Here is a 15,969-nt window from a genome sequence, read left to right as displayed (position 1 = left end):
TGTAGTTTTTGTTTATTTGTTTTTGCAGGGAAAGATTCGCCCTGAGCTAACATCTCTTACCAATCTTCCTTTTCTTTTTTTTCCACCCCAAAGCCCTAGTACATAGTTATATATCCTACTTGTAGGTCCTTGTAGTTCTTCTATGGGAGCCGCGGCCATAACATGGCTACTCACAGACGGGTGGGGTGTGGTTTCGCCACCGGGAAGCAAACTTGGGCTGCTGAAGCAGAGAACGCTGAACTTTAACCACCAGGCCATAAAGGCTGGCTCCCTTTTTACAAAAAAAAATAGTAAGGCAAAGGCATTGCAGAAGCATATTAGCATTTGGTACTCTTTCACAGCTGGGCTTGGAGTCGTTTGATTTTATCTTATACTGTGTGGTGTATCCCTTGCCTGTGCATGTTTCAGGGTGTATCTGGGTAACAGTGGCGGTGGGGGATGGGGAGTGGCCCAAATGCTTGAAAGCCAAAGCCCCCGCCCTAGCACAAATCCTTAGCTGGGGGAGACTGCTGGCTCCCAGCCTTACCGCTCATAGCTCTTGTTGATTTCCTGGCAGGTTTATGGGTTTACTGTGGCAAAAGATTTTAAGCATATAAATGCTATTTCCTAGAATGAAGACCAAGGACAGCTGTACTTGCCAAATATGTCGTGATGCCAAGGGGTTGAAACTGTGGAAAAGTATTCCTTTTTGAGGCAAAACGGGAAAGCCCTTTATCTGATTTTTTTTTCCTTGCCTCTGAACTCCTGCTGCACACATGGCCTCTGTCCTTCATCTTAGCTCTGTGTTATTTCCCAGCTCTGTGGCTTTATCCTCCCAGTGAAATTTTTACAGCTTTAGGGCTGGCATCCTGTTCTTCCTGTCTTTGGCCTCCTCTCCAGCTGGTAACACGGGATTAAATTTATAAGTATTGTATGTCTGATTAATTTTATAAAACAAACTAGTTTTAGAATAGGGAAGTTTCGTTTTGGTTTTGTTGGTTGTTTTCATTTTAGAGCGTTGGACTGAGACATTCCTGATGTGACTCATGAGATCTCAGCTATTAACTAGTTCCAGAGTAGCCCAATTCCTGACCATAGACGTTCATCTTGACATGTGGTATGACTGAGGAGGCTCTCACCTCTCAGGGCCTCCATTTCTTTACCCATAAAACAAGCTGACAGTGTGTACTCCCCGAGTTGCTATGGGAAGTCAAGGAGACCACATGGGGGAAATGCCCAGCGCTGGGCTTAGCACCGAGTAGATGCGTAGGACGAGTTACTTTCTTTTCCCTCATATAGAAAAGTCCTCCATGGGTTTATCAGGTTTGTGGTTCAATTCTCTTCCCTGAGCTCATTCCTTCCCTTCTCCATGCTTCTCTCACCTCTCCCCAACCCACCAGCTACACATAGTCGTAGACAAAGTTCTCTCTCTTTACTCCTGGAAAGACTTGCTGCAGGTTGCTAAGCTAGATCAAAATTTGACATAGGTCATTCCCAAATATTTCATTCCACCATCTCAATTATGTGAAAAGTGCTCAATTATTCCATGAATTGAAAAATCTGGCTCTTTGAATCTCTTTCAGTGAAAATATATAACTGACTTTACATCACTAATAGACTGCTGAATATCGAATAAGCCACAAGAAATGTTAGGGCAGTGGTTCATTTATAAAGCTGCTATTTACTGGAAATAGAATGGCATTAGGTAGTTCTTGTTAATTCTCTTGGAGTGACAATGATATTGGAGTTACATGGGAAGAAGTCCTCTATTTAGGGGGATGCTTAGTGAAATGTTTAGGGGTAATGTTTCAGGATATCTACAATTTACTTTCAAATGCAGGTACATATACAAGTATAGATGGCTAGATCTATCTCTCTGTCTGTAATGTATGCAAATATGTCAAAACATAACAATGATGTTAATAGTTGTTGAATCTAAGTGGCGGAAATATTGGCATTCATTGTATTATTTTTTCAACTTTTCTGTATGTTAGAAAAATTTTCTACTAAAGAGCCAGGTTAAAAAAAAAAACACATAAAGAAACTGGAAAAATATAATCCGTAAAGTTCCTAAAATATATCGCTATTTGATTATAAGTGACTTTTATTTAGGTCATTATACTTTTGTGTATTGTAAGAAAGCTTTCTATTGAGAGAAAATAGTTCTTTTGAAATCGCAAAATACCAATTCTTATAATACATAATTTTTAGAAGTTGTCATTATAACTGAACATTATAAAATGCATTCATTATATTTATCCCTCCCAAACCATTATTTGGAACCTACATAATTTTGAGTTATTTTGAGTGTTTAAATGGAAGCATGTAACTGATGGTGTTGGTTACTCTGCAGGACTGCAATTTCTAAACAACACCAGGAAAAAACTTTTTAAAAATTTTTAAAGGAAAAAGATCTATATACCTATATTTTAGGGAGAAAAGGCCATCTTTGCATTTACTGTAGGATAATAAATCAAAATATGTATTTGCTGCATGAGCGGGAAGCAGAGTAGGACCTTGTGGAGAGCATGGAACCTTGTACCAGACAAGAGTGAATTGCCTCTGTAAGTTTGCTCATTTGTAAAATGGAATAATAATACCTCCTGACAAGTAAATAATGCACTCGAAACAGTACACTCAGTAATACGGTGGATATTGTTGTTATTATTACCAGTGTTGAATCTGAAAAGGATAGGGAATTGGAGATAATAAATGAATGTGATATGGTTCTAAAGTTTCCAGTTCTGGAAGGAGACAGATTGATGAATCTCTGTCTTGTAGATCTCTCCCTCTCAAATTCTGTCTCAAAGTGGTGAATGAATCTTCTTCCTCCTAGTCTGTCCTTTAGCAATCTTCTGAAATTAATCACTTACAATCTAGTCCTGCTATATATGTGGGCTTTTAAATGGTTCCTTTTTTTTTCAAGATCATTAATTACTCAATACTGAATGCCCTCAACTTTGGCCAAAGTCTTGGCTAGGACATTTAGGTAAAACAAGCCCTATAGAGGGCTTCACTCACCAAGCCCCTGCAGCCTGGCTGCTTCCCTGTGGATTCCATTCATAATCCATAGAGTGTTTCATTTTGGCAAGAATTTTCCATTCATGAAAGTGATTTATTCCTAGTTTTTGATACAAAGAACTATGAAGGAAATGTTTCATCCATGTGTCTGGTATTCCTTCGACTTTTTTTTTTTTTACAAAAATATCTGTTGATATGATTAAAGGGAATATTATCTTATTCTATTTAGCATGGTATAGTGACAAACAATAGATTTTAACTGAGAAAAGCTGCTTTGCAAACATTTCCCATTTGCTAGGTGTTTGTCCTTGTGAAAAGGACAGCAAATAACTCTTTTTCTTAGTTTTTTCATCCATAAAATCACATAAGCCTTTTTTGTGTGTCAAATAAGAAGATATATGAAAGTGCCTTGTAAGTAATAAAGAATGATTGGAATTATTACTATTACTCTTACTTTTATTGCCACTCTTCTTACTTCAAAGAATTTCATTAACCTACCTGTCCAGGTTGTGATTCTGCTTTAGAGAGATGTAGTGGGATTTTATATTTTGGCTTAACTGAAGGTGATCAGGATTGAACCCAATATTGAGCTTTTATTTTCTTATTTTTGGGCTCCCTTTGCCCACTTTCTTGTACATCCCACAATGTGAAAGAAATGAAATAATTCTTTTTACCCCCCTTTCAGGAACATAGAATGTTTTTTTCATTTCTCAAAAAAAATTCAGTAAACTTTATAGTTTATCTTACAGTCAAAACAAATGAACACATAAGTTCCTTGAAGCTTTTATGTACCACATAACAATCCTTGCTTTCATTCACACTGTCCTAGTGAGAAAAATAGTTCTGTTTCTGGACTTAATGAAATCTTAAACCCATAATAGATAGAGGTTGCAGGTATGGTCTTTCCACCACAGGGGTTATCTTTCTGCATTGGTGAGTACTCAAGTTGAAGAACTCTAGGGAATTCCCAAGTGCCATCAGAAGTGATGGTTGACTTGGAAGCTGTGGTCCTCCCTGAGTCCATGCTGAACTGAGGCTTAAGTTTGGCTTTAGGCTCAACTTGGTCCTTAGACATCTCATCTCCATGAGGAACCAGATGTCTCCCACACTGGCAATTTGGGCTTTAAAATTCCATGAGGCATTTTGTAAGAGACAAGATGCCGCCTTGGAATCACCATCAGATCTGTGTCTGGTTAATTACAGACTGACTTTCTACATCCCAAATGAATGTCTGTTGCTTCCCTGGAATTTTGAAAGCCACCCACGTTGGTGTAAAATTATCAACATTCTCAGGAGGAAGATTAAAGGGGTCTTGTTTTTATAGTCTATATATTTAGCCCTCCAGGATTAAAGTCACTATTCTGTTATCTTGTATCACCTCCCTCTATTAAACATTATTATTTTTTTGTTTTTTTATAGCATGTCAATGAAAAAACCAGTGGATCACCTTCCAAGTCAGGAGAAAAGAAAGGATCAGATGAGGTAATTTCCACAGTTCTGGGTTTTCATTTTCTCTTGCTTTTAAATTCTGAGTTCTGTCTTGAAACAAATAATGAGGCAGCAAAGATCTCCTACTGGAATATGGGCAAATTTAGTTTTAACTAATATTTGATTCAAGAATGTAAATAGGAATTGTTAAAAATAAATAAAAAATATAGTCTTCCTGGGAAAGGAACCTTTAAACATAGTTTCCTCTTAGAAACAGGATTCAGTTATTTAGGACGTTTTCCCTGTAGGAATTGGTGAATCTTAAATGTTTTATTGGTGAACCTGGCAGATTTAGAAGGGGAAACCAAACGATGGAGTGGAAAAGGAAGTCTTTTTTCTTGAGAGTGCTTCATGAAAGGAGGACCGTGATGGCCTAGATTGACAATTTATTCAGGTGCATAAACAAAAGGAAGAGAGAACTATTTTTATTTGGATCAATTCTGTGGAGATACTAGTAAAACCAAATCTCTTTACTTTGAGATGGGTTTTCTTTGAGCCTGTGAATTTCTCCTTTCACTGAATGATGCCCCATTATGTGCACTGTCAACACTGGCCTTCTTCTCCATGGAAGGGTCATGTGAAAGCGCTGTCCTTCAAAAGGGTACTGTACTTACCTCTCTTTTACTGCTTTTTACATTTTAAGTCTCAATAGATGTGCTCATCTTCATTCAATAGAAATTGTCATTGTCATTTCCAACTTATAAAATAGCCAGGTCTTAAAAGGTATGTGGAAATTTAGAAAACATAAAGTGGTCATTTTATTTTTCTCTATATTATCAACATGTTTTCAAAAATTTAGCTCCTCTTTCTGCTTATTTTCTGCAGTTTCGAAATATTCAATATATTTTGGTATATTCAATATATTTCGGTATATTCAGTATGTAGGGAGGCCGTTATGGTTAGCACCTGCTGTGGATTCTGCACTAAGGTTTACTCCTTGGCTTTCCAATATTGTTTCCATTACTAATACTTATGAAAATATAATTTAGGTTATTTATTGCCAAGCAAATTTGTAGTGATCTTTTTGTATCCATGGAAGGCAAATCTTTCTTTAAAAAGTAAAAGTAAACTTTTATTAAGATTTTATCCTGTTTCTTGGTTAAATAATTAAAAGATAAAATTCCATATGAAAAACCACATTTTTTCCCTTTTACCAACATGAAAATTTATGTAGTGTCATTCAATTCCCTTGTCAACTCTACCCTGTAAATATATTCCCAGGAAAGTTATCTATCAAATAATTTCCTGTTTGAAAACAATAGACCAGGAAATAATATTTTTTGATGTTATTCTCTATTAACATTAATCAAGATTAAACTATTTGCACAAAAAAGGAAATCTTGGTCAAGTGGATGGTAGGCTAGGTCTTACAGGATCATTCTCACCAATTATGTTATTATGTGGAAGCTTAAATATTACATCTTGAATGTACAGGCATCGTTGGTTTAGCCAATAATTGCTAGCACAGTGTTAGGTCTTTCTATAATATCTGGACTATAAAGTACCTTATTTCCGTATTTATAAAGCGCTTGGGAAAGCTGATCAAGAGCCCTGTTACAGATGCAGCGGGGGCAGAATTCGAGATCCGTGTGTCAATAGAGGCAGATTGTACTTTCAGCTTGAAGCAGAAAGGCCCAACTTCCACCAAGGACAAAGGAGTTTTTCTTCTCTTGATCTTCAATGGAAGAAATTCTGACAGTTTCATCCCACTTCTGAGAAATTCAGATTTATGACTCCTGGACTTGTCCCAGAGGCTGGGCATATATCGGTCTGTTCTGCTCTGTTCCAGCCAGCAGAAGCAAAGAGGGGAAAGAGCTTTAACCTGCTCCCATGGCGTAAATCACTGTAGAGATTCATTTAGGCTGAGATTGAAGATTGTTTATTATCACACCAAATTCTGCCCGTACCTATTTGATGGGGTGGCCAGGCCTGCAGACGGGATGACTTGGTAGTCAAGGTATATTTCCAGTGTGATCTGTCTCCAAAGAGTCTCCAATTCTTTGTTATGTGCAAATAAGTCATTGATGAGATATTGTGGCCCTGGAGACAATTCAAGGAAACCATCCTGCAGTCGGTCTTATTTTAGCCTTTGTGTTCACGATTGTAAAACCATGTGCCATGTGGATTTGTTATCTGCCCTGCCCACCATCCGTGGTCAGTTACCATCCTCTTTTCTTCTGCAGATTATCAGAGAAAGATTTCCTGAAACTGATTCTTTCTCCCAGATATTTTCTTACCTACCGCTCTGTCAAACAAGAAGTGAGATTAAGAAGCTTAGTTTGGGTTTTGGTAATCCATTTTCAAACTAGCATGTACCTCCAAAGGTTAAATGATGTGTTGTCCCCAGGCACATGCAAACATACTTGTTCAGCCTCCAAGGACAAACCCAGGCCCTTGAAACAAAGTCAGTCTGAAAATTCACTATTTTTTTTTAATTTTATTTTTCCTTTTTCTCCCAAAGCCCCCCAGTACAAAGTTGTGTATTTTTAGTTGTGGGTTCTTCTAGTTGTGGCATGGGGGATGCTGCCTCAGCATGGCTTGATGAGCGGTGCCATGTCCACGCCCAGGACTCGAACTGACAACCCCTGGGCTGCCGAAGCAGAGCGAACAAACTTAACCGCTTGGCCACAGGGCCAGCCCCTGAAAATTGACTTTTTATGCTCAGGGATTTTTTCCTTTTCCCTTAATTACTCTGCTGCATTTCATTTGGAGGTGCAAGAAAAAGGGTACAGAGAAGGACTTCAGGAAGACAGAACCAGAAGAAAAAATGATTAGGGTTAAGGAAGAAGCACTATTATATTGATATGTGTGAAAATATCTGGGGATGAATGCACTGTGTAAATTTCAGAGCTCTTTCTCTCCGGCTCTCATAAATAGTTCTTACTCCTTTGGAATATGACCCATAAACAGCCACTAAGTGATCCTAAGAAGTCTGGAGCAGTTTTAACAGAATTTTGCAACTAAAATATCATTTGTCATGTTGCATTTGCGATACAAACACTTGAGGATGAAGTAGAGTAAGTGTCTACGAGAATGTATTTGTTTGCTTGTATATATCAATCATTATGGATTTGTTAAGTCCTTCTCCGATGTAAAGGAATTATAAAACCAAAAGTTGCATGGACTAACAAGCCAAAGATAAATGTCTCAAGAGAAGGAAAAAGAAAAAAAAAATTTAACTTTAGCACCTTTAAATACAGTGGAACAAAGAAGCCTTTCCAAACCTTCAATCCAATCTATTTAAAGTATTTGACTGACGCATCTGGCCACGCTGGGGGAGTGTGAGCATTTTAGCAACATGCTTCGGTGAAGTCCTGAGGAACGGAATTTAAGCATAAGATGTGCCGGCATGATGTCACAATGCCAATTTTAAGAACTTTAAGAATAGGTATATTTTCACGGGTAAAGAAAGGACGATATAAATAGAAGAGAAAGAAATTGTGCCTTAAAGGAAAAGATATTTATTTTCTTTACCATAATAACATTGGGGGCATTTTTTTCCTCAGTATCTACCTTTCCTCCTTCTAAAATGCATGAATTAAGTATTGAATGGCTCCAACATTTTTTAATTTCTTTCTTACATTTTTTCTCTTAATGAAATGTCTTTTTTTAATCACAAAAGTAATATGTACTTGTGGAAAGCCAGCAGAATTACCCAGTCTCACCACTTAGTTATAACTATTGATACAAAAGTCTTATGTGTATTCTCAAATTAACGTGATAATATTATGTCCTTATTATTATTATATATACTTATTTTAGTAACTTTTTAATGATCATACAGATAAAATATAATCACTGGCGAAAATTTAGAAAGTACCAAAGACTTTAAAGAAAAAATACCATCATATAGAAGTCTAGCACCTAGAGAGATGGCTGCTATTTCCATCTGCGTATATTTCTCTATGTCTTTTTTCTGTGTATATATATTATGTTTAGTAAAATACTGCATATCCTGATTTTTAAGCAGAGACAGCAAAGGAACATCATTAACAGGATGTAGGCTGAATATGATAAATAATGTCCTTCGTGATAGATAACTCTTTTCTAATTAAAAAGGTAATCATAATGTGTGTGGCTTTTAAATACAGTAGAAAATCATTATTCAAATACCTTGGCATTTAATATGGCATTTAATATGGTCGTTATTTTGTGCTGTGTTTTTGAGGGAGGAAAACATATTTCTTCTTCAAGAAGTCTTTTGGGACAGTTTTCCTACAAGCAAGAGATTAACCATCGTTAGCAAATTTTGGAAGACCACTGTAGCAAACATTGTTTTAAGGGATTATGGATCGTGACAAGAGAGTCCATATGAATTGTGAGTTGATTGTGGCTTCACAAGCGCATCTCCCAGCGCCAAGAAAGAGGCAAAGCAGAAGAGGTGCACCACGGGCAGTCCCACCTGGCTTACCCGGAGAGCCAGACTCGAGCAGCCAACCTGGAAGCCAACTGAGTGTCTGCCTTGCGAGGTTAAACCGACTAAGGCAAGGTCCAAAATTCTTTAGACTGCAGTTTCTCCATTTTTTAGCTCTAAATGTTGACTTATTTCTTCATTGACTAGAATATTTTTTAAGATAATTTTTCAGAGAGGGAGCATGGATGGTGATTTTCTGAGTCTCTGTGGATCTAAGTATGTTTTCCTATTGGCTTTACATAAGACGTTTGGAAAAAATTGTATAACATTCTTGGAAAACAGTTCTGTTCCCTTAAAATTCTGTACCTGTTGCTCCATGATTATCTGGCTCTTGTGCTATAGTGAAGATGTCTGGGGAAGCCTAATTTGGATTTATGTTTTAAGCTAGTTTTTTTTTGCCTTGCTGCATAGAAGATATTTTGTTCTTTTGTTCTTACAATTTTAAAAAATTCCCAGGACATCTTTATATATGTATTTCTCTTTATTAATTTTTCTTAGAATGTCTGTTATTTAATGATTGCTCTTATTTTTCTGGCTTCTTTTTAAACATACATATAATTCTGATATAAGACCTTCTTTAATTGTCTGCTTCATAGTTTCCTCTTTGACCTTTACCTCTGCATTCTGGGAGAGTTTCTGAAGTTTATCCCCCATATTTTTATTTCTATCATCTAAGTTCTACTCTTGACAACTTCCAACACAGGTTAAATTTTGCCCTTTGTTTGTTGGTTTGGTTTCTTTGTGCTCCTCCCTTATCTCCCCTTGTCTCTTTTTGTCTCACTCTGTTATCTTTCCCTCTCACTCTGCTCTCCATCTGTAGCTGCCTATTCAGGTTTCATGGAGATAATACTATCTTGCTTTCTATTAAGGATGCAAAAGTTTTTCTAAAATTTTCTTCTTGTAGTATCTCATTTTATGATATCTGCTATCTCTTTCGTTCTTCAGGAAAATGATACTCTCTTGCTTTCTCTGTGGAGTTTTTTGGAGACCAAGTTTCTTTATTTCTGTTTACTCATTTTTAAGTAGAGCTCTGTCTACACCTAGAGCTTGTCAACAGTCATGAGCATGTCATCCTTAGCCCTGCTCTGGCCATGTGCATGCTAGTTGAGTCTCCTCAGATCTACGGCTGTTTGGCACTGGATGTGCACACTCCTGGTCAAAGCCCCACTATGTAATGGGCTCTGTCCTCCCACATCCTGCCCCAGTCCGCTGAACCCACTCTGATTTCTGCTTAGTTGGTTTCCAGGATTTGTAATCTTGACTTGGTTTAGAAGGAGAGATATTGGTTTAGAAGGCCAGGCACTGATGAGGCGTAAAGGGAGGTTGTCTCATGAGGAGGACTCCTACCCAAAAGGTACGACCGCCAGGTTTTCTAGGTGGTTGCATTTCTGTATGAGAATCCGGAGCATTCATGGGAGAGAAGAGATCTTTCGGGGTTGTAGGCTTGCTCTATTTCAGACCTCGTGACACAAATGGTTCACCAATTGTGCTTTTTAATACAGTTCCATTGACTTTGATTAGAGTGGAGATTTTGCTGAGATATTGGCAATTGGTTGACTTTCTTTGGTATTTGGTAAAATTCTGTCCTCTTCTGTGAGAAGATGAGAGAGTAAAAAGTAAAAAGCAGGAGTATTTTATACTAGGAATTCTTGGGATTATCTCATAATAACACAGTTGAGCTCAAATTAAGTCTCCTCTTTTCTAGTTTTCTTCAGGAATAACCTGTGAAATGGTTTTCATTTTAGTCTCTGTTCTGTCTGTTAGTTGTGTCTAACTCCTCATGGGTTTCAACTGAGGAGCTTGAGGTTTATGAGTTTGGAGATAACTAACCAGCAAAGGCATTCCATGTCTCCTCTTTTCCAGGGTTTCTCTATGTGGTTTCTGGTGTGTTTGCCTTCTTCTACGTGTATGTCTTCATGAAATAATTTAGGTCACTGCTTGCCTTTCAGTGAATGAAACTTGTTTCCATAGGTATTAGAATTATTTTCTTGTGTGGAGCCTATCAGATAGGTCTTCATGAGCAGTCTGTGAATTTAAGTTCAGAACCTACAATTAAAACGCAAGGCATTATATAGACATTCAAACAGCCTATTTAGCCTAAGACATATATGCAGGTTGAATTCTGAGAAAAAGTCAGAAAGTTTACAAAATTCAGGACAGAAATTCTGAGACCATAGTGAGAGCATCTTCTTTCTTATCTGCTGGGGAAGTTTTGAAGAGCCACACACACACCTCAATTAGCCTGCCACCAGTCCATGATGTCCACAGAGGCAGCAAATTGTACTTGCCGAGTGCAGGCTCTGGAGTCCCACTGCCTGGATTTGACTCACCCCTCTGCCACTTCCTGACTGTGTGTCCTTAGGTAAATCACTTTGCCTCACCAAGGGCACTTTCCTCATCTATAAAATGGACATAATAATAGCCTCTACATGAGTTGATATGAAGATCAATGAAACCATCCATACGAAGTGTCTAGAATAGTGCCTTGGACCAATAAAGTGCTCTATAAATGTTAGCTGCTATTATTATTATTATTGTTACCTTTACTTTATTATTATTACTGTTATTAGACCAACAGAGAGAACTTGCTTGGCAAGAAAAATGTGCCCCTTGTTGGTTTCTAACCACAGAATGAGACAGACTCAAATTCTTTTGTTGTTTATATATTGCAGAGCCTTTCCCATTAGAAAAGGAAGAAAGTTGGGTAGTCCACTAAGCATAGCAGTCCTTTTCTTTTAAAATAAACTATGTGTAACACCCAAAAACATATGCCAATAGCTAGAAAGTAGAGACCATCTGCTTTAGCATTCAAGGAATTGTTTTATCAGAAGCTAAGGATACACCTTTAACAAAGACTATGAAAATAATATGCTTTTAAAATAAGAATCTCTGATATACAAAATGTTATATAATTTATTATGGAATGGCTAATAAAAAACAATTAAGCATTTGCCTCTATAAAAGAATATATGAATATATCAACATTGTATTATACAGTAATAAAATACCCTTCATTTATTATTGTACTTTGAATTTGTGAGCCTAATTACCTAAGATCTGAGGTCCCACCAAAATTCTCTCTGAAAAGATTGTACTCATAGCATGTGAAATTGGAATCAAATGTTAACAAAACATCAAAGGAATTGAATGGAAGTTAAATTAACTGACTTCAGAGGAGATCATAAGTCCTGGAAACCTGATGGACAAGTTGATTAAATGTTGTTCCTGAAATACCCTGCCTTAAAGTTTATGTTTTTTCATTCTTCTCTTTAGACTTTCTTAGCTTCTCAAGGATAAGGAATGACTGATACAAAGGGGTGATCACCTGAAGTCATGCCCGTAGCCAGATACCTGCATCGTCTAAGGACTGAATATGTATGATTCTTGTCATAAAGTCAACAATATTTTATCATATTGCAATGTATGTAATAGCTTGTTTTAGCCTTGTGAAAACAATTTATTTGTGAAATCAAAAACTCATGAAAGCTGATATCAATGCTTACTAAACATATAGAGCACTGTGTTGGTATCATGAAAAATTATTGAGCCAGACCTGGTAAAATTTGGTACTCTCACCGCTTTGGCAGCCCAGGGTCATTTCCTCACGGTGGAAGCACACCACCGTCTGTCAGTTGCCACGCTGTTCAGTGGCTCACATAGCAGAACCAGAGGAGCCTACAACTAGGATGTACAACCATGCACTGGGGCTTTGAGGAGGGGAAAAAAAGGAAGATTGGCAAGAGCTGTTAGCTCAGGGTGAATCTTTCCCTGCAAAAAGAAAAAAATTATTAAAAACTCTCTACTCCTCATTTTCCAGGACATTACATAAGATAATTCAAGTTTTAACGTGCCTAAGAATCACCTGGAGATAGCATGAAAAATTCAGATTCCTGGGCCCCATCCCCAGACATTCTGATTTAGCAGGTCTAAGGTGGTAGCAAGGAATCAGTATTTTTACCATTTACCCTGGGTAACTCTTATGACTTCTGCTGAGCCCATTTTGAGTAAAACTGACATAATTCTTGTAGAGGGCATAACACAGTTGCCTGATGCACATGAGCTTTTTTTTCTTTTCTTTTTCTTTATTCCTTTTTTTTTTTGTTTTTTTGAGGAAGATTAGCCCTGAGCTAACATCCACCGCCAAATCCTCCTCTTTTTGCTGAAGAAGATTGGCCCTGAGCTAACACTGTACCCATCTTCCTCTATTTTATATGTGGGATGCCTGCCACAGCATAGCTTGATAAGCTGTGCTAGGACCACGCCCAGGATCCGAACTGGTGAACACTGGGCTGCTGAAGCGGAATGCATGAACTTAACCACTACACCACAGGGCCGTCCCTCCTTTTCTTTTTAAGATGAGTCTCCCAACTCCGTCCTTGGCCAATTCTGCTGTGCGACGTTCTGGGGATGGCATGGCTCTGAAGCACGTTAAGAGTATGGCAGTTTCAAATGGTCATTGGACCACATGGGAGGCTCTGTTTAGAGGGAGCAGGTACTAACCCCATTTCTTCCCACTTCTCCTGGGACCTTGTCTCTTGAGCTGTTCCATTGTTCTTCTTACTTAGTGACTTCTTACTTTACCTAGTGACTCCTCTTTGGACTATATATTACTTCAGTCTTCCACATCATCAACTATTTTAAAATATTTCCTTTGAAACTATTCAAGCTCCCATTCTATTTTCCTTTCTAACCCTCACTGCCAAAATTCTTGGTTGGAATTATTGAAGAAAGGACTGTAGAGAGAGAAGAGAGAAACTAAATGGAAATGATGCTGAATGTCAGCATGTAGGAGGTAGGAAGGAGAAATCAGTGAACAAGTCAAAGAAGAAGCAGTTACGAGGGCAGGGGACCCTGGATGTTGCAGTGTCATCAATGGGAAGGTGGAAGAAAAGTCTAGAGTGATAATATTTCCAGAATTATGGAGACTGAAGAAAGGCCCTTGCTTGGAGATTGGAATATTATAGGTCCTCTTTGGAGCTGTTTCTGTTATGATTGAGAGGATGCTGAGTAAGTGGAGATTTTCTTCTCTTCCAAAGTACATGGATTTGTGTAATGAACGTCAGATAAAGTGGGAAAAAGATGAAGTTGAAATCAGTGTTTATTTATACAAAAAGAGATGGATGTGTCTAAGATGCATCGCGTGTCACAGATTTCTTGAATTGTTTGCCACTTGTTTCTAGGTAAATGGACTGGTTTATTAATTGAACAATATCAAATATGAAAGACATTATTTGGGAAGAACTCTTTAGTGAATTGTAAGCATATGTTTATCTTTTTAGGACTGTAGACTTCTTGGGTGGTTATTAACATTAAGGTTGGCATTCCTAGGCTCTTTCTTTTGTAAATCAAGCCTCTGATCCCTAAGTTGACTAATTTGAGTTCAAGGAGCAGAATTTTTGGACTTTAGTACGTTCCAGACATATATCACTCTGAAATCGAAATCTGTAAATACAGTCTCAAAGAAAATCATTTCTCTTATAGGAAACGGAAAGCTAAAATTTCTCGTATTCACATTCCAATTTTGGTTTCACTTAGTACTTGGGATAAAATTGTTTCTCTGAATATGATTTTGTTACTCTTTTTCTGCTTACTTTCTTAAAACACTAAGTGACTCAAACTCTGAAATCATACGTCTATTTCATTAAATAGTGAAAGCTGAATGACTAATGAATTTTAAAAATAATGCATTTAAAAGATAACGAAGGTTCTTGCTACCAGCTACAAAGATAGAGGTTGCAGAAATACTTGTTAGATAAGATGTGGGGATAGCTGCCCCAAAGCTAAACATATAGTTCCGGGGACACCCAGTGGTTAAAGGAGGAAATTCCTTGCTGTGGTACAGCGTTAAAAAATGATGGAGTAAAATATTTCTAGCCTCAGCAGTGATAATACGTTACTGACTTTATCTTTCTGAATTGGCATATGTTAGATGTATGTGTATATTTTAAGAAAGAGGCTTGATTTTGATTTCTTATGTAAATTTTCTTCAAATATTTGAAAACTTACAAATTATAAGACTAAAAATGTTAGAAATATGATGAAACTTTCCCTTTAATAAAAACATAAATGATATTTAAAAATGTGAATTAATGGGGCTGGCCCCGTGGCCCAGTGGTTACGTTCGCGCGCTCCGCTGCAGGCGGCCCAGTATTTCGTTGGTTCAAATCCTGGGCGCGGACATGGCACTGCTCATCAAACCACGCTGAGGCAGCGTCCCACATGCCACAACTAGAAGCACCCACAACAAAGAATATACAACTATATACTGGGAGGCTTTGGGTAGAAAAAGGAAAAATAAAATCTTTAAAAAAAAAATGTGAATTAAGTGACCGAGAGTCATGAATAAGAAAAACAATGAAACCTTTTTGACCCAGAAATTCCAATTCTAGGAAGTTGTTCTGAGTACATAATCAGAGGTGTACTTGATGGCTGTGTACAAGGATATTCATCATAGCTTTATTTATAATAGTGACAAACTAGAGAGAAACAAATGAACAGCAGTAATGAATTGGTGAAATTACAGCACAGACGTAGTGACTAAGGCATCTTTAATACCATGCTTTAAAGAGCATTTAATGACAGAAGAAAATGTTTGTGTTAGGTTAAAAAAAAAGGTGAAAGACCTACAGTTCCGTTTATATAAGATATTTATAACTTATTGTGCATATTTTTGTATTTGCATAAAAATAGAAAATAACTGCAAGTAGTTGTCTTGATTGGCAGGATTTTGAGTAATTTACATTTTCTTCTGTCTACTTTTCTCTTTATTTTAAACATATTTTTTTGTCAGGGGAAAAAAGTAATAAACAGCACACATTATACAAGAATACTGGAAGAGAGTGTTTTAACAATGATCAGAACTAAATCTATGCATCTGTCTGCTTAGAGCTTAAATAGAGAACTATTTTACACAGGACCCCTTTTTCTTTGGAAACCCTAAGAGGTACTTCCAGAGCGAGGCTGCCTCTGTGCATGTACGTGTGTGTGCGCAGGTGCGTGCATTCATGGATGCATGTTTGCATAGAAGTGAATTCATTATATATGGTCAGAGAATAAGGATTTAAGCA

The 15,969-nt window shown here is 37.3% G+C and overlaps 1 protein-coding gene across 42 annotated transcripts in view; it reads left to right on the top strand.

Moving 5' to 3' along the window:
- The window catches only part of CAST (calpastatin), a 117,001-nt gene that overhangs the window by 9,974 nt on the left and 91,058 nt on the right, over positions 1-15,969 (top strand). For all 42 annotated transcript variants that reach the window (XM_070233275.1, XM_023617947.2, XM_023617949.2 and 39 more), the window contains exon 2: positions 4,420-4,482. In XM_070233275.1, coding sequence (XP_070089376.1) covers positions 4,420-4,482 — 63 coding nt within the window. The remainder of the gene's footprint in view (positions 1-4,419; positions 4,483-15,969) is intronic.

Source organism: Equus caballus, chromosome 14, assembly GCF_041296265.1.
Source record: "Equus caballus isolate H_3958 breed thoroughbred chromosome 14, TB-T2T, whole genome shotgun sequence".
Classification (NCBI taxonomy): domain Eukaryota; kingdom Metazoa; phylum Chordata; class Mammalia; order Perissodactyla; family Equidae; genus Equus; species Equus caballus.
Note: the sequence above shows the minus strand (reverse complement) of the source record. Positions and strands in the feature narration are given on the sequence as shown.